Genomic DNA, 18,142 nt, shown 5'->3' on the forward strand with positions numbered 1-18,142 from the left:
CTTAGTTTTGTGTCAGTTCATTGTCTTTAGGAAGTTACAGAATTTAATAACAGTTATACATTTATTGAGTGGCTACTATATGCAACTCACCAAAAACGGAAGAGAAATATGGCCTCAGCCCTCAAGAACTATACCGCCTAGCTGGAGAGAGAAGCAAGTATATCAATGATGCTACATGAGGTCGGGCATAGTGGCTCATGCCTGTAACCCCAGCACTTTGGGAGACCAAGGCAGGAGGATTGCTTGAACTTGAGACCAGCCTGGGCAACACAGTGAGACCCCATCTGTACGAAAACATTTTTAAAAAATTAGCCAGATGTGGTGGCACATGCCTGTGTTTCCCAGCTACTCGAGAGGCTGAGGTGGGAGACTTGCTTGAGCCTGGGAGGTTGAGGCTGCAGTGACCCGGGACCACACCATTGCATTCTAGCCTGAGAACAGAGCAAGACCCTGACACACACACACACACACACACACACACACACACACACACACACACTAGAGTAGTTTCCACAGAAGGAAGGTAAGCAGTTTAGGAAAGTATGTGGAAAAGACAAGTCGTTTTGGATACATAGTCCTTGAGCCAACATGTAGTGAGAAATAAGACCAGTTGGGGTGGGCCTTCCTGTCTGTGGTCCAGAATTTTCATTCAGTGGAAAACACAGCTGTGAGTCACTCACACATTCAATGGAATGACAGAAAAAATGCCCATTTGTGTAAGGGGCAGAAGAGACTGGAAGTTAGGGAGTCAAAAAACAGGCTGTTGTATAGGTGACGTGGGATCTATGTAAGTATGTTAGGGCTGCCATAACAAAGTACTATTGGGATGGCTTCAACAACAGAACTTCTTTTTTTTTTTTTTTTTGAGACAGGGTCTGGCTCTGTTGCCCAGGCTGGATTGCAGTTGCTTGATCTTGACTCACCTCACTGCAGCCTTAACCCCTGGGCTCAAGCAGTCCTCCAGCCTCAGCATCGTGAGTAGCTAGAACTACAGGTGTGCGCCACCACACCTGGCTAATTTTTTTTTTTTAATAGCCCAAACTGTCACTTTTTCTTTTTTTTTTTTTTTTTAGATAAAGTCTCACTCTGATGCCCAGGCTGGAGTACAGTGGCATGATCTCAGCTCACTGCAGCCTCTGTCTCTAGGGTTCAAGCAATTCTCCTGCCTCAGCCTCCCAAGTAGCTGGGGTAATATGTGTGTGCTACCACACCCAGCTAATTTTTGTATTTTTAGTAGAGACGGGGTTTCACCATGTTGGTCAGGCTGGTCTCAAACTCCTGATCTCAAGTGATCCACCCGCTTCAGCCTCCCAAAGTGTTGGGATTACAGGCGCGAGCCACTGCACCTGGCCTTTTTCTTTCTTTCTTTTTTTTTCTTTAATCAAGGATCTATTTTTTTTGTAGAGATGGGGTCTCACTATGTTGCCCAGGCAGGTCTAGAACTCCTGAACTCAAGCAACCCACCTGCCTTGGCCTCCCAAAGTGCTGGGATTACAGGCGTGAGCCACTATGCCAGACCAGAAATTTATTTTCTCATAGTTCTGGAGGCTAAAAGTCTGAGATTGAGATCAAGGTGTCAGCAGGATTACTTTTGTTGGTGGTGGTGGTGGTGGTGGTGGTTTTTTTTTTTTTTTTTTTTGAGACGGAGTCTCACTCTGTCCCCCTTGCTGGAGTGCAGTGGCCTGATCTCAGCTCACTGCAAGCTCCGCCTCCCGGGTTCAGGCCATTCTCCTGCCTCAGCCTCCTGAGTAGCTGGGACTACAGGCGCCCGCCACCTCGCCCGGCTAGTTTTTTTGTATTTTTTAGTAGAGACGGGGTTTCACTGTGTTAGCCAGGATGGTCTCGATCTCCTGACCTTGTGATCCACCCGTCTCGGCCTCCCAAAGTGCTGGGATTACAGGCTTGAGCCACCGCGCCCGGCCTTTTTTTTTTTTTTGAGACGAAGTCTCGCTCTATCGCCCAGGCTGGAGTGCAGTGGCGCGATCTCGGCTCACTGCAAGCTCCGCCTCCCAGGTTCCCGCCATTCTCCTGCCTCAGCCTCCCGAGTAGCTGGGACTACAGGCGCCCACCACCTCGCCTGGCTAATTTTTTGTATTTTTTTAGTAGAGACAGGGTTTCACCGTGTTAGCCAGGATGGTCTCGATCTCCTGACCTCGTGATCTGCCCATCTGGGCCTCCCAAAGTGCTGGGATTACAGGCTTGAGCCACCGCGCCCGGCCAATGTGGTGGTGGTTTTGAGACAGAGTCTCACTCTGTTGCCCAGGCTGGAGTGCAATGGAGCGATCTCGGATCACTGCAACCTCTGCCTCCCAGGTTCAAGTGATTCTCCTGTCTCAGCCTACTGAGTAGCTGGGATTACAACCGTGCAACGCCATGCCCAGCTAATTTTTGTATTTTTAGTAGAGATGGGGTTTCACCATGTTGGCCAGGCTGGTCTTGAACTCTTGACCTCAAGTGATCGACCAGCCTCAGCCTCCCGAAGTGCTGAGATTACAGGCATGAGCCATCATGCCTAGCCTTGTTTTTCCGCTTTTTATTTTTTTGTAGAGACGAGGTCTTGCTGTATTGCCCAGGCTGGTGTCAAACTCCTGGACTCAAGTGATACTCCTGCCTCCCGACATGCTGTGGTTACAGGCATGAGCCACCCTGCCAGGCTGGATTGGTTTCTTCTGAGGCCTCTCTCCTTGCCTTGTAAATGACCATCTTCTCCCTTCATCTGCCCATGGTCTGCCCTCTATGCATGTGTGTCTGCCCTCATCTCCTCTTATAAGGACAACAGTGAAACTGGATTAGGGCCCACCCCAGTGACCTCATTTTAACTTAGTTACCTCTTTAAAGATTGGATCTCCAGGCTGGGTGTGGTGGCTCACACCTGTAATCCCAGCACTGTGGGAGGCCGAGGCAGGCGGATCACCTGAGGTTGGGAATTTGAGACCAGCCTGGCCAACATGGTAAAACCCCATCTCTACTAAAAATACAAAAATTAGCTGAGCATGAGATGGCAGGCACCTGTAATCTTAGCTACTCGGGAGGCTAAGGCAGGAGAATTGCTTGAACTCAGGAAGCGGAGGTTGCAGTGAGCCGAGATGGTGCCATTGCACTCCTCCCTCCCTTGCACTCCAAAAGGGAGACTTCATCTCAAAAAAAAAAAAAAAAATAAATAAATAATAAAAAATAAAGAGCCTGGGCATGGTGGCTTACGCCTGTAATCCCAGCACTTTGGGAGGCCAAGGCGGGCGGATCATGAGGTCAGGAGATCGAGACCATCCTGGCTAACACGGTGAAACCCCGTCTCTACTAAAAATGCAAAAAATTAGCCGGGCGTGGGGGCAGGCGCCTGTAGTCCCAGCTACTTGGGAGGCTGAGACAGGAGAATGGCGTGAACTCGGGAGGCGGAGCTTGCAGTGCGCTGAGATCAGGCCACTCCAGCCTGGGCGACAGAGTGAGACTCCGTCTCAAAAGAAAGAGGAAAGGCAAAAGGAAAAAGGAAAGGAAAGGGGAACTGGTGAAGGGGGAAAGTAGACTTTTAATTAAATTTTTTTTTTTTTGGACACAGTCTCGCTTTGTCACCCAGGCTTGAGTGCAGTGGTACAGTCACAGCCCACTGCAACCTCTGTCTCCGGGGATCAAGTGATTCTCCTGCCTCAGCTTCCTGAGTAGCTGGGATTACAGGCGCCTACCACCATCCCTGGCTAATTGTTGTATTTTTAGTGGAGACAAGATTTCACCACGTTGACCAGGCTGTTCTCGAACTCCTACCTCGGTTTTCAGATGGTTAGTGATTTATCTTGGTGTGATGAATTAAAAATGGTTTTGCATCAGCTAAAGAATATGCACCTTTCCTTTCCAGCGACATGTTTTGGTGCTGGAGTTGAAAATATATTTCAGGATATTCTACTGGAGGGTAAAGTATACTATTCATTGAATATGGATAACTGATTCCCGCTGTCTTCTAAGTGGGGAAGAGTTAGCGAAATATAATATTTTCAAGCTGATGTTGGATCGGTTATTTTATGAGCGTATTTCTCCCTTTGGGCGTCTTCTTTAGTATAATTGAGTGTCTCCTGCTTTTGTTCCTCTGGCATCAGGCACCTTTGTGGCAGTGACCTTCAGGCTTGCACCCCTTTTAAAAAAAGGGCTGCAATTTTGGCTTGGGGGGGGGGCCCCCTCCTACCTATGAAATTACACAACACTCATACCTTGTGAACCAGCCCCAGAACCACTAATTCTTTCCTTTGACGGACTCTTGCAATCTATACACTCTTTCAGCCGAAGTGTAGCTATATAACAAGGTCCTGTTTGTCACTGAAATTAAATTTGGCCATTTTGCCCTGTTAAGCATGGAACAAATGGTGTTATGGCATAGACATTCTATATAAAGTATAGACTAGCAGCTGGAGAGTTGTTGTTTTTTTTTTTTTCTTCCTTCCTTCCTCTTTTCCCCCCCCCCCCCACCCCCACCCCCCCACCCCCTCCACCCCCTCCCCTCCCGCCCGCCCCCTCTCCCCCGCCCCGCTCTCGCCTCCCCCCCCCCCCCCCACTCCCCCCCCCCCCCCCCCCCCCCCCCCCCCCCCCGCCCCCCCTCCCCCCCCACTCCCCCCCCCCCCCCCCCCCCCCCCCCCCCCCCCCCCCCCCCCCCCCCCCCCCCCCCCCCCCCCCCCCCCCCCCCCCCCCCCCCCCCCCCCCCCCCCCCCCCCCCCCCCCCCCCCCCCCCCCCCCCCCCCCCCCCCCCCCCCCCCCCCCCCCCCCCCCCCCCCCCCCCCCCCCCCCCCCCCCCCCCCCCCCCCCCCCCCCCCCCCCCCCCCACCCCCCCCCCCCCCCCCCCCCCCCCCCCCCCCACCCCCCTCCCCCCCCCCGCCCCCCCCCCCCCCCCCCCCCCCCCCCCCGCCCCCACCCTCCCCCCCCCGCCCCCCTCTCCCCCCCCCTCCCCCCACCCCCCCCCCCCCCCCCCCCCCCCCCCCCCCCCCCCCCCCCCCCCCCCCCCCCCCCCCCCCCCCCCCCCCACCCCCCCCCCCCCCCCCCCCCCCCCCCCCCCCCCCCCCCCCCCCCCCCCCCCCCCCCCCCCCCCCCCCCCCCCCCCCCCCCCCCCCCCCCCCCCCCCCCCCCCCCCCCCCCCCCCCCTCCCCGCCCCCCCCCCCCCCCCCCCCGCCTCCCCCCCCCCCCCTCCCCCCCCCCCCCCCCCCCCCCCCCCCCCCCCCCCCCCCCCCCCCCCCCCCCCCCCCCCCCCCCCCCCCCCCCCCCCCCCCCCCCCCCCCCCCCCCCCCCCCCCCCCCCCCCCCCCCCCCCCCCCCCCCCCCCCCCCCCCCCCCCCCCCCCCCCCCCCCCCCCCCCCCCCCCCCCCCCCCCCCCCCCCCCCCCCCCCCCCCCCCCCCCCCCCCCCCCCCCCCCCCCCCCCCCCCCCCCCCCCCCCCCCCCCCCCCCCCCCCCCCCCCCCCCCCCCCCCCCCCCCCCCCCCCCCCCCCCCCCCCCCCCCCCCCCCCCCCCCCCCCCCCCCCCCCCCCCCCCCCCCCCCCCCCCCCCCCCCCCCCCCCCCCCCCCCCACCCCCCCCCCCCCCCCCCCTCCCCCCCCCCCCCCCCCCCCCCCCCCCCCCCCCCCCCCCCCCCCCCCCCCCCCCCCCCCCCCCCCCCCCCCCCCCCCCCCCCCCCCCCCCCCCCCCCCCCCCCCCCCCCCCCCCCCCCCCCCCCCCCCCCCCCCCCCCCCCCCCCCCCCCCCCCCACCCCCCCCTCCCCCCCCTGATCCACCCATCTCGGCCTCCAAAGTACTAGGATTACAGACGTGAGCCACTGTGCTGGGCTGACTTTTATTTTTAGATATTATTTGAATTTCATGACAAATTATGTAATTTCCATGATTATCGATAAAAAAGAAAAAAGAAAATACTGATTTTCCGTAACTAAGTGGATTCAATGAAACTAAACTTGTATTTAGTGTGTCCTTGCTAATATTTTCCTTTAAAATGTCACAGTGCTACAAAACTGTCACCAGCTGCTTCCTATTAGGAATGTGGTTAGCAGATGTGGGTTTTCATAGTCATGCTGTATGAGATCGTTAATCCATTTTTGCGGGTTTCAGATGGTTAGTGATTTATCTTGGTGGGATGAATTAAAAATGTGCTTGCATCAGCTAAAGGACATATGCACCTTTCTTTCGCGACATGTTTGTGCTGGAGTGAAAATATATTGCAGGATATTTCTACTGGAAGGTAAAGTAGTACTATTCATTGAAAAGGATAACTGATCCCGCTGTCTTCTAAGTGGGGAAGAGTTATGCATAGATAATTTTTCAAAGCTGGATGTTGGATCGGTTATTTTATGAGCTTATTTCTCCCTTTGGCGTCTTCTTTAGTAGTAATTGAGTGGCTCCTGCTTTTGTTCCTCTGGCATCAGGCCACCTTTGTGGCAGTGACCTTCAGGCTTGCTAAGGGCTGCAATTTTGCTTGAGGCCCTCCTTCCTTATGAAATTACACAACACTCATACCTTGGAACCAGCCCCAGATCCACTAATTCTTTTCCTTTGACGGACTCTTGGCAATCTATACTCTCTTTCAGCCGAAGTGTAGCTTTATACAAGGTCTGTTTGTCACTGAAATTAATTTGGCCATTTGCCCTTTAAGCATGGAATCAAATGGTGTTATGGCATAGTCATTCCTAGATAAAGTATAGACTAGCAGCTGGAGAGTTGTTGTTTTTTTTTTTTTCTTCCTTCCTTCCTCTTTTCCCTCCCTCCTTCCGTTCTTCCTCCCTCCCTTTCCTCCCTCCCTCCCTCCCTCCCTCCCTCCCTCCCTTCCTTCCTTCCTTCCTTCCTTCCTTCCTCTCTTTCTTCTCTTCCCTCCCTCTCTCCCTCCCTGCCTGCCTTCCTTCCTCTCTCTTTCTTCCCCTCCTTCCCTTCCTTCCTTCCTTCCTTTTTTTGAGACAGGGTCTCACTGTGTCACCCAGGCTGGAGTGCAGTGATCTGATCACAGCCCACTGCAGCCTTGAACTCCTGGGCTGAAGTGATCCTCCCACCTCAGGCTCCCTAGTAGCTGGGACTACAGGTGCCCACCACGCCCAGTTAATTTTTGTATTTTTTTGTAGAGATGGAGTTTTGCCACATTGCCCAGTCTTGGCTCAAGTGATCCTCCTGCCTCAGCCTCCCAAAATGCTAGGATTATAGGCTTGAGCCATGGTGCCCAGCCAAGAGTTTCTATCAAATGTTTTATTATTGGTGCTGCTGGAAGTCAACTGGTAATAATGACAGCAGTAGGTACTTTTATTTTTTTGAGATGGAGTCTTGCTCTGTTGCCCAGGCTGGTGTGCAATGGCACGATCTTGGCTCACTGCAACCTCCGCCTCCCAGGTTCAAGCAGTTCTGCTGCCTCAGCCTTCTGAGTAGCTGGGACTACAGGTGCATGCCACCATGCCAGGCTATTTTTTTTTTTTTTTTTTTTGGTATTTTTAGTAGAAATGGGGTTTTTGTATTTTTAGTAGAGATGGGGTTTCAATATGTTAGCCAGGATAGTCTCAATCTCCTGACCGTGTGATCAGCCTGCCTCGGCCTCCCAAAGTACTGGGATTGCAGGTGTGAGCCACTGCGCCCAGCCTTTATTTTTTATTTTTATTTTTATTTTGTTATTTATTTTTTTGAGATGGAGTCTCGCTCTTTCACCAGGCTGGAGTGCAGTGGCGCAATCTCAGCTCACTGCAACCTCTGACTCCCTGGTTCAAGCGATTTTCCTGCTTCAGCCTCCCAAGTAGCTGGGATTATAGGCACATACCACCATGCCCAGCTAATTTTTGTATTTTTAGTAGAGACGGGGTTTCACCATGTTGGCCAGGATGATCTCGATCTCCTGACCTCGTGATCCATCCACCTCGGCCTCCCAAAGTGCTGGGATTACAGGCGTGAGCCACCATGCCCGGCCCTTTCATTTATTTGTTGAGACAGAGTCTCACTCTGTTGCCCAGGCTAGAGTGCAATGGCGTGATCTCAGCTCACTATAACCTCTGCCTCCTCGGTTCAAGCGATTCTCATCCCTCAGCCTCCTGAGTAGCTGGGATTATAGGCGTGCACCACTATACCACGCTAATTTTTGTATTTTTAGTAGAGATGAGGTTTCACCATGTTGGCTAGGCTGGTCTCAAACTCTTGGCCTCAAGCAATCTGCCCACCTTGGTCTCCCAAAGTGCTGGGATTACAGGTGTGAGCCACTGTGCCCAGCCGCCATTTCCTTTTTTTAGAGGTAAAGTAACATGACTCTTCAAAGAATGATCTTAGCTTGTCTCGCTGTCCTTAAGAAACTGCGGAAACAGATGTGAACTCTTTTTATTTCAGATTTTATTATCCACAGTAAGTAGATTTCCACTGACTCCTTGCAATTTCCTAGATGGTAATTTTCACTCTGCAAGGAACCAATAACCTTCAGAGGAATTATTTGAAAGGACTATAGCGCAGAAAGTACCGAATTTCAATCAATCATATGTTTAATGAGTTCCTTCTCTGCAAGGTAATAGTTTTGGAATAGTGGGGAATAAATATAAGTTGATGAGTGGTCCCTGCCCTCCTGTATTTTATAATCTACTTGGCCAAACAAGCCAGGAACAGAATTAAATTGTTCAAAGGAAAATTCCCAATGAACTGAGTAGTCAGGCAAAGCTGAAATGAAATCTTGCTAGGTGGTAAGGGAATTCAGCCAGAGGAGGCAGGAAGTGTCTGGAAAGAAGGACTTAGACAACGTGCAAGGCATCATTGGGAGACACTGAGTGAATGAGTTTGGCTCATCTGAAGGTAGTGATGAAAGGCAATGTTGAAAAGTTCATTTCGGTTCTTATGGATGGCCTTGTAGATACAGCTTGACAGTTGGGGGATTTTTTTTTTATTGACATATTTTTAAATAATCTTTTTTTTTTTTTTTTTTTTTGAGATGGCGTCTTGCTCTGTTGCCCAGGCTGGAGTGCAATGGCACGATCTCAGCTCACTGCAACCTCCGCCTCCTGGGTTCAAGTGATTCTCCTGCCTCAGCCTCCTGAGTAGCTGGTACAACAGGCGGATGCCACCATGCCCAGCTGATTTTTGTATTTTTATTAGAGATGGGGTTTCACCATGTTGCCCAGGATGGTCTCGATCTCCTGACCTCGTGATCCACCCGCCTCAGCCTCCCAAAGTGCTGGGATTACAAGGTGTGAGCTCTCGCACCCAGACTGAAAATAATCTTGAAAGGAAAAATTCTCAAGTAATCCCAATACCAGTCTACCTCCACTAGCTACTTCCAGGGTTAAATATTTTGTTATATAACTTGCTGTCTTATGTAAGTGCCCTCACTATTAGTTAGCAGATCCGTGACTTACTCCAACTTTATTGATAAAAACGTCTTGACCGGGCGCGGTGGCTCAAGCCTGTAATCCCAGCATTTGGGAGGCCGAGACGGGCGGATCACGAGGTCAGGAGATCGAGACCATCCTGGCTAACACGGTGAAACCCCATCTCTACTAAAAAAAAAATACAAAAAAAACTAGCCGGGCGAGGTGGCGGGTGCCTGTAGTCCCAGCTACTCGGGAGGCTGAGGCAGGAGAATGGCGTAAACCCGGGAGGTGGAGCTTGCAGTGAGCTGAGATCCGGCCACTGCACTCCAGCCTGGGAGACAGAGCAAGACTCCATCTCAAAAAAAAAAAAAAAAAGTCTTGATATCCTTGAAGAGAATTCCCAGCACTTCCCTTTTACTAATAAAGGTGTCCTCAAGTGCCCAACTCCTGGGTGATTGCAAATGCAAAAGTGTTAAAAATAGTGCTTATTCTCTAAGGAATCAGCTGCCAAACACTCTCTAATAAGCAGAAATTTCACATAACTCAGGCCTCTGGGGGCTCACACCTCAGCTGGAGCAAAGCCAGAATGCCTGTGACCGCAGGTGCACTTGGGCACATTGGGACTTGCTAGAACGGCAAGCTGGCCTCTGCAGTTGATTTAGGAGAGGGCTGGAGGGTTGAGCTTTTGCTGACATTTGCAGCTTAGAAAATCCGGCTCCACTAATCGCAAAGAGGATTCTGCTGTAATGATTTTTTTTTTTTTTGGTAAGATACTTTTCTCATTTTGAATTCTTCATTTGGGTTCTGGACACTTCCCAGCCTCTATATTTATTATTTTAACTTCTATTACAGGAGGCTCTTCAGAAGTTTCTGCCTGCACATGAACATGCATTCACAGAGTGGTGCATGGCCACTGTTGACGAGCCTCAACGTGCACTTCATGAGCAAGCAAGCTTACAGCCCCTTTTACAGGAATTGGTGCACATTCCCTCTGCTTGCCTCCGTCCCTGCCCACATGAAAACACAGGGATTTTTTGCTACTACTGCTGAAGAAAAGTTAGAGGACACCTTGACCTCATGATTTTGCTGAGCACTTGCTTTCTTTTTCTTTTTCTTTTTTTTTTTTTTTTGAGACGAAGTCTTGCTCTGTTGCCCAGGCTGGAGTGCAGTGGCCGGATCTCGGCTCACTGCAAGCTCCGCCTCCCGGGTTTACGCCATTCTCCTGCCTCAGCCTCCCGAGTAGCTGGGACTACAGGCGCCTGCCACCTCGCCCGGCTAGTTTTTTTGTACTTTTTAGTAGAGACGGGGTTTCACTGTGTTAGCCAGGATGGTCTTGATCTCCTGACCTCGTGATCTGCCCGTCCGGGCCTCCCAAAGTGCTGGGATTACAGGCTTGAGCCACCGTGCCCAGCCCGCACTTGCTTTCTTAACAGTGTGCTTTCTGGACCCTTAGTTTATTTTTTAGTTTTTTAATTTTACTTTTTTTTTTTTTTTTTGAGACAAAGTCTTGCTCAGGCTGGAGTGCAGTGGTGCGCTCTTGGCTCACTGCAACCTTTGCCTCCTGGGTTCAAGTGATTTTCCTGCCTCATCCTCCTGAGTAGCTGAGATGGAGTATGCACCACCACACCCAGCTAATTTTTTTTTTTTTTTTTTTTTTTTGTATTTTTAGTAGAGATGGGGTTTCACCATGTTGGTCAGGCTGGTCTCGAACTCTTGACCTCAAATGATCTGCTTGCCTCACCCTCCCAAAGTTTTGGGATTATAGGCATGAGCCACTGTGCCCAGCCTGGACCCTTATTTTTGAGGTCTGAGGGGTACTGTATAGTGAAAATAGCCCTGGATCCAGAGGCTGGGAGTCCTGAGTTGTCTCTGCCTCCTTCCTGTGGACTTTGGGCCATGGTCTTTGGTCTTTGGCTCTCTGGCCCTCAGTTTTCTCAGGTCTTCTAGTCCATGAAGCTAGAGGAGGTGGGTAGATTGTATCACTCCTGTCTGGATAAAAGCCACTGCAGGCTCTGCAATGTGCACAGCAGTGGCTCATGGCCTTTGGTCATGGAAACTTCCTGTCAATTGGATGAATCACAGGCTTCAAAAAAATACCTTAGAGACCAAATTTTGCATACAATTTTTGGGAATGCCCATGTACACTTGCCCCAACAAAAGGCCATGGCCTGCAGGCTAAGAAAGTCAGATCTATGGCCGGGTGTGGTGGCTCACACCTGTAATCCCAGCACTTTGGGAGGCCAAGGCAGGTGGATCACGAGGTCAGGAGTTCAAGAACAGCCTGACCAACATGGTGAAACCCCACCTCTACTAAAATTATAAAAATTAGCTGGCGTGATGGCACACGCCTGTAATCCCAGCTACTCGGGAGGCTGAGGCAGGAGAATCACTTGAACCTGTGAGGTGGAGGTTGCAGTGAGTTGAGATCAAGCCACTGTACCACTCTGGCCTGGGTGACAGAATGAGACTCTGTCTCCAAAAAAAAAAAAAAAAAAAGATCTATAAAGTCAAGTCCAAACTCTTTGATATTTTGTTATAAGATGCTTTTCGTCTGGGCGCGGTGGCTCGTGCCTGTAATCCCAGCACTTTGGGAGGCCGAGGCAGGCAGATCACCTGAGGTCAGGAGTTTGAGACCAGCCTGGCCAACATGGAGAAACCCTGTCTCACTAAAAAATACAAAATTAGTCAGGCGTGGTGGCACATGCCTGTAATCCCAGCTACTCAGTAGGCTGAGGCAGGAGAATCACTTGAACCCGGGAGGCAAAGATTGCAGTGAGCCGAGATCGCACCATTGCACTCCAGCCTGGGCAAAAAGAGTGAAACTCTTGTCTCAAAAAAAAAAAAAAAAATGCTTTTCACACTCATATCCTCCCACTTCCACTGACCTTATGCTCTGTTCACATTGGAATTCTGGCATCTTCCTAAGTAACCATCTGTGATGTTAATTTTGTGTTAACTTGACTGGGCTAAGGGATCCCCAGGTAACTAGTAAAACATAACCTCTGGGTATACCTGTGTGGGTGTTTCAGGAAGAGATTAGCATTTCCATGGTAGACTCTAAAGAGTATCACCCTCACCAATGTGGGCAGGCAGCATCTAATCAGTTGAGGGCCTGAGCAGAACAAAGGGCAGAGGAAGGGGGAATTCACTCTGCCTGAGCTGGGACATTTATCTTCTCCTGCCCTCAGACTTTGGTACACCTGGCTCTGGCGCCTTGGCACTGGGATGGGGACTTACATCATTGTCCCCCCCCAACTCCCACCCTCACCCCTTTCTCAGACTTTGAGACAGGGTCTCGCTTTGTTGCCCAGGCTGGAGTACACTGGCGTGATCTCAGCTCACGGCAACCTCCACCTCCTGGGTTCAAGCAATTCTCCTGCCTCCGCCTCCCGAGTAGATGGAATTATAAGGGCCCACAACCATATCCGGCTAATGTTTGTATTTTTAGTAGAGACGGGGGTTTCACCACGTTGGCCAGCCTGGTCTTGAACTCCTGACCTCAAGTGATCTGACTGCCTCAGTCTCCCAAAGTGCTGGGATTACAGGCGTGAGCCACTGCGTGCGGCCCCCTTCTCGGACTTTCTTTTTTTTCTGGAGATGGAATTTTGCTCTTGTTGCCCAGGCTGGAGTGCAGTGGCACAATCTTGGCTCACTGCAACCTCTGCCTTCCAGATTCAAGTGATTCTCCTGCCTCAGCCTCTTGAGTAGCTGGGACTACAGGTGCCTGCCACCACGCCCGGCTAATTTTTTGTATTTTTAGTAGAGACGGGGTTTCACCATGTTGGCCAGACTGGTCTAGAACTCTTGACCCCAGGTGATCTACTGTCTCGGCATCCCAAAGTGCTGGGATCACAGGTGTAAGCCACCGCACCCAGCCCAGACATTTTTTTGAGACTGAGTCTCGCTCTCTCGCCCAGGCTGGAGTGCAGTGGCACGATCTCGGCTCATTGCAAGGTCCACCTCCTGGGTTCACTCCTGGGTTCACGCCATTCTCCTGCCTCAACCTCCCTAGTAGCTGAGACGACCACGCCCGGCTATTTTTTTGTATTTTTAGTAAAGATGGTGTTTCACTGTGTCAGCCAGGATGGTCTCGATCTCCTGACCTCGTGATCCGCCCGCCTCGGCCTCCCAAAGTGCTGGGATTACAGGCGTGAGTCTTTTTTTGTTGTTGTTGTTTTTTGGGGCAGAGTTTTGTTCTTGTTGCCCAGGCTGGAGTGCAGTGGCGCCATCTCAGCTCACTGCAACCTCCGCTCCTGGGTTCAAGCAATTCTTCTGCCTCAGCCTCCCGAGTAGCTGGGATTGTGCCACCATGCCCGGCTAATTTTTTGTATTTTTAGTAGAGATGGTGTTTCTCCATGTTGGTCAGGCTTGTCTCGAACTCATGACTTCATGACCTCAGGTGATCCACCCACCTCAGCCTCTCAAAGTGCTGGGATTAAAGGTTTGAGCCACCGCGCCCGGCCTTGAGCCACCGCGCCGGGCCCAGGTTTACACCACTGGTTCCCCTGCGTCTCAGGCCTTTGGGCTTGGATTGGAAGTGCACCACCAACTTTCCTGGGTCTCCAGTTTGCAGATGGCAGATCGTGGAACTTCTCAGCATCCATAATCTCGTGGCCAGTCCCTTATAATAATAATAATAATAATAATAAATTTATATATCTCTATATATCCTATTGATTGGTTTCTCTGAAGAACCATAAGACACCATCATTCTGCAAATATCCTTGAGGCCTGCCAATTGTGGCTTCAGAGTTTAAGAAAACATGGTTCCCTCTTAAATTACAGGCAAGTAAACGAGATTACAAAACATTGACAAAGGCTTGGATCATGCTGTTGGACCTTTGCTTGAGCTGTTCACCCTCCGTTGTCACCTCTGTGAAGCTGACCCCAGGCCTAACCAAATGTTCCTTTTATGCTGTTCTGGGGACGTTTTCTGCATGTCACTTAACCACATAGTATCACACCTAGTTGGTTGGTTCTGCATTTTCCTTCCCCACTAGACCGCAAACTCTCAGCTGTTGTTGGTACTACTAACTTATCTACAGGGCCTCAAAAGGAGCCGGAGTACAGGGCTAAGCGCTCAGTATACAGGGTACGAACCAATCAATGCAAGAATGAACGTGCCACCGGGTCTTGCAGGCTTGCAAAGTGCTTCTCCAAGCTGATTTTACTTTCCGTGCCCGGGCAGCTCCCGTGAATTTCCGGGGGGAGCCGTGGGGAGCCAATGGAAGGAGAATGAGAAATGCAGTCCCACTGCACTCGGGCTGCCCACGTCCGGCGAGAGGCAAGGGATCAGACAACTTCTGCACCTCCCGGAAGCGGCTGCGCCGGCCCCGCCCCTCCGGAGGCAGGCGTGGCCTCATGAATAATGAATCACGCGGGGGAGGGGCCGGGCCCGCCCCTCCGCGCGGGAAGGGGGAAGCGCCGAGGCTGCCTGACTGGAATGAGGGTAGCTGCGGCGGCTGGAGCGGGGCCGGCCATGGCGGTGTGGACGCGGGCCACCAAAGCGGGGCTGGTGGAGCTGCTCCTGAGGGAGCGCTGGGTCCGAGTGGTGGCCGAACTGAGCGGGGAGAGCCTGAGCCTGACGGGCGACGCCGCCGCGGCCGAGCTGGAGCCCGCTCTGGGACCCGCGGCAGCCGCCTTCAACGGCCTCCCGAACGGCGGCGGCGCGGGCGACTCGCTGCCCGGGAGCCCAAGCCGCGGCCTGGGGCCCCCAAGCCCGCCGGCGCCACTTCGGAGCCCCGCGGGTGAGGCGGGCGCGTCGCCTCCCGTGCGCCGGGTGCGGGTGGTGAAGCAGGAGGCGGGCGGCCTGGGCATCAGCATCAAGGGCGGCCGCGAGAACCGGATGCCGATCCTCATCTCCAAGATCTTCCCGGGGCTGGCCGCCGACCAGAGCCGGGCGCTGCGGCTGGGCGACGCCATCCTGTCGGTGAATGGCACCGACCTGCGCCAGGCCACCCACGACCAGGCCGTGCAGGCGTTGAAGCGCGCGGGCAAGGAGGTGCTGCTGGAGGGTGAGCGGGGCCGGCCGGCCGGGCGGGAGGGTGGGCGGGCCGCGGCGGCCTGGGCTCGCGGGAGCTCACTTTGTTCCTTGCCCCGCCGGCGGGGCGAGCCGGTTCTCTCCCCCTCTCTCCCCAAACCCGGGTTTCTGGAGCTTTCAGTGTGGAAAAACGGATGCTTCTTGCAGGAAAAGTTGGGCAGCCGCCGAAGTGTTACTTGCAGCCCCTAAGGAAGACTCGGCTGAGACTGAGTAAAAAGCAGCTGCCTATGAAGCCTCCTCTCGGCCCGATAAGCTGACACTAAGAACTTGAGGCAGAGCGAACGGCTCGAGTGGGTCTGTCTCCGTTTGCCCGCTGAGAAGTGCCGGGTTGGCGCTTAACTCACTCACCTCTGGCTCCTCGGGGCGGGTGGGTCTATTAAAAAAAAAAAAAAAAAAAAGTCCGTCCACACCGATGCCAGCTGTATGCTTGGGCAACCCACCAAAGAGCTGGTTAATTTATGGGAATTTAACCCATCATTGGCTCTCAACAATAACCAAAGGAGATCATAGCACTTCATTGAAGCCAGAAAGCTGAAACAGCAAGTCTGTGTGGTTAATGAACCTTGTTTAACAGTGGAGGCTCACGTGTTTGAACATTTACTGCCAACTAGAGTTTTGCCCCTTTTGCAAGTCTGCTGCCAGCTTCCTACCACTCACAGGCGCGCTATTAGGGTTTTTGTAAGAAACTTGAAATGGCAAATCACAAAATAGGTTTCAGTAACCAGGATTATTCTTTACAGTAAGTTATATGTATGTGATCTGTAAGTTGGATCTTTCGTGATGAATTTGAACTAGGGCAAAAATAAAATTCCTCTCCTCTAAGAACTCATGCATGTTGGAGGTGATATTGTAAATTATAAACGAAGAGTCAGTTGCTTTCTTCATAAATTTTTGAGCGGTCAGCTTTCTTTCGCTGGTGATTATTGCTAGCTGTGTTGAAAAGAATATAAAAGAAGATGCTGTCCCTACTTGGTCTCTAGTTGGAGAAATGATAGAAAAATGCAAAACAACTTATAGGGAGGAAAGGAATGAAGTTGGCGATTACGTCGTGCAAACTATATTTAAATACCAAAGGAATGCAAAGTTAGAAAGTAGTGGAGATGGAATTAGCCAGGGAGGACTTTTTCCCGGAGCTGAATCTTGAGCCGGGTCTCCAAGGAAGTGATGGACATAGGCAGGCAGGGATGAGTCAGGAGGGTATTCCTGGCAGAGGAAGGACAGAAGGGAAGGGCTGGGGGCTGCTGGTGAAGAAGGACCAATCAAACCGAGGGGCCAGAAGTCCAACTTGGCACAATGGATTTTCACTTTCTTATAAATCAGCTTGTGAATATTTGGAAAAATACTGGTTTACCAGAAATGATTTCATGTACACCAGTTGTGAAATTCCAGTGTCCCACCTTTATAATGTCCTATTTATAAACCTTATTTATATTGCACGTCTAGGTGGGGCTAGACAGTGCTCGGAAATTAGTGTTAATAGGAGTAAAATTAAGATTGTGGTTTGGGTGTGTGTATAAAAAAATTGTTACTCTAAACATGTACCTTGAAATTGGTCTAGCGAAGCATTTGGTTATAAATTCTTACATCCAGAATGCACTATTTATGTAGTCCTCACTTGTGATGGGCAGACAATTGAACCTTTTACACCATGTTTAAAAAAAAAAAAAAAAAAAAAAAAAAAAACCAACACTTTTTAGCCAGGCATGGTGGCTCATGCCTATAATCCCAGCACTTTGGGAGGCCAAGGTGGGTGGATCACCTGAGGTCAGGAGAACGTGGCGAAACCTCGTCTCTACTAAAAATACAAAAATTAGCAGGGTATGGTGGCAGATGCCTGTAATCCCAGTTACTAGGGAGGCTGAGGCAGGAGAATCGATTGAACCTCGGAGGTGGAGATTGCAGTGAGCCAAGATGGCACCACTGCACTCCAGCCTGGATGCCTAGCCTGGATGACAGAGCAAGACTCCGTCTCAAAAACAAACAACCCACTTTTTGTGTAGGTATAGTTTGAACCTAGTATTCAGACTAGTAAAATGAAAACCTTGTAGCAAATGCTTCCCAGTCTTTATTGGACTAAAATAGGCCATGTGTGCTTTTAGAAAGATGGCAGCATAATAACATGTTTATTGAATGCCTTTTTGCCTAACACACAGGTTCTACTTTATTTTCCCACTTTGTATAAGACAAGCAGTTTTTGTTCTTATAAGTTGTGAGGAAGTCAATATAGTAGATTTATGACATTGCATTTTGAAGCCACTGGGTGTAAAAATAAAATTACTCAAAATATGTAAAACCACTGAAAACAATGATTTAATTGAACCAGTCAAACATTATTTAAAATTGAGAGCTGGTGTCCCATCCAGGTAGACCACTTTTAGAAGATAGATTTTAAGTTTAGTCTTTAAAGTTTTCAAGCTGTACCATATTGTCCTTCCATTAGATGTCTCAAAACTTGAAAAACTGCCGTATCATCGCACAGTGATGCTTTTCTGTGGTGTGGGCAGGGAATTTCAGGCACTCTTGCCAACCCCACACCAGGGAAAGCTATAGTCTTTGGTTGCCTGTGGTTAGGGAATTGAATGAAAAGTTTCCTTTTTATCTCAGGGATTTGCAGGAATTATTTATTCGTTCATCAGATATTTACTTAACACTTAACTCATGCCAGAGACACTTGAAGATACCTGATTCCTGCCCTCAGGAAGTTTAGAGTTGAGATGTGGGGAAAAGGAGGAGAAGTAAATAAGTACAGCAGAGGGCTAAAAGTGCTATTTTAATAGAAGTTTGGAGAGGGCACAACCCAAAGATAGAGGTCTATATAGGTCC

General features: G+C 51.4%; 1 protein-coding gene across 2 annotated transcripts in view; it reads left to right on the forward strand.

The window, feature by feature from the left end:
- Positions 1-14,541: 14,541 nt before the first annotated feature.
- SNTB2 (syntrophin beta 2) overlaps positions 14,542-18,142 on the forward strand; it is a 154,449-nt gene continuing 150,848 nt past the window's right edge. For both annotated transcript variants that reach the window (XR_007721943.1, XM_050773356.1), the window contains exon 1: positions 14,542-15,293. Coding sequence is in view for 1 of the 2 variants with exons in the window: in XM_050773356.1 (XP_050629313.1) it covers positions 14,648-15,293 (646 nt within the window). In the remaining variant the exon portion in view is untranslated. The remainder of the gene's footprint in view (positions 15,294-18,142) is intronic.

This window comes from Macaca thibetana, chromosome 20, assembly GCF_024542745.1.
Source record: "Macaca thibetana thibetana isolate TM-01 chromosome 20, ASM2454274v1, whole genome shotgun sequence".
NCBI lineage: Eukaryota > Metazoa > Chordata > Mammalia > Primates > Cercopithecidae > Macaca > Macaca thibetana.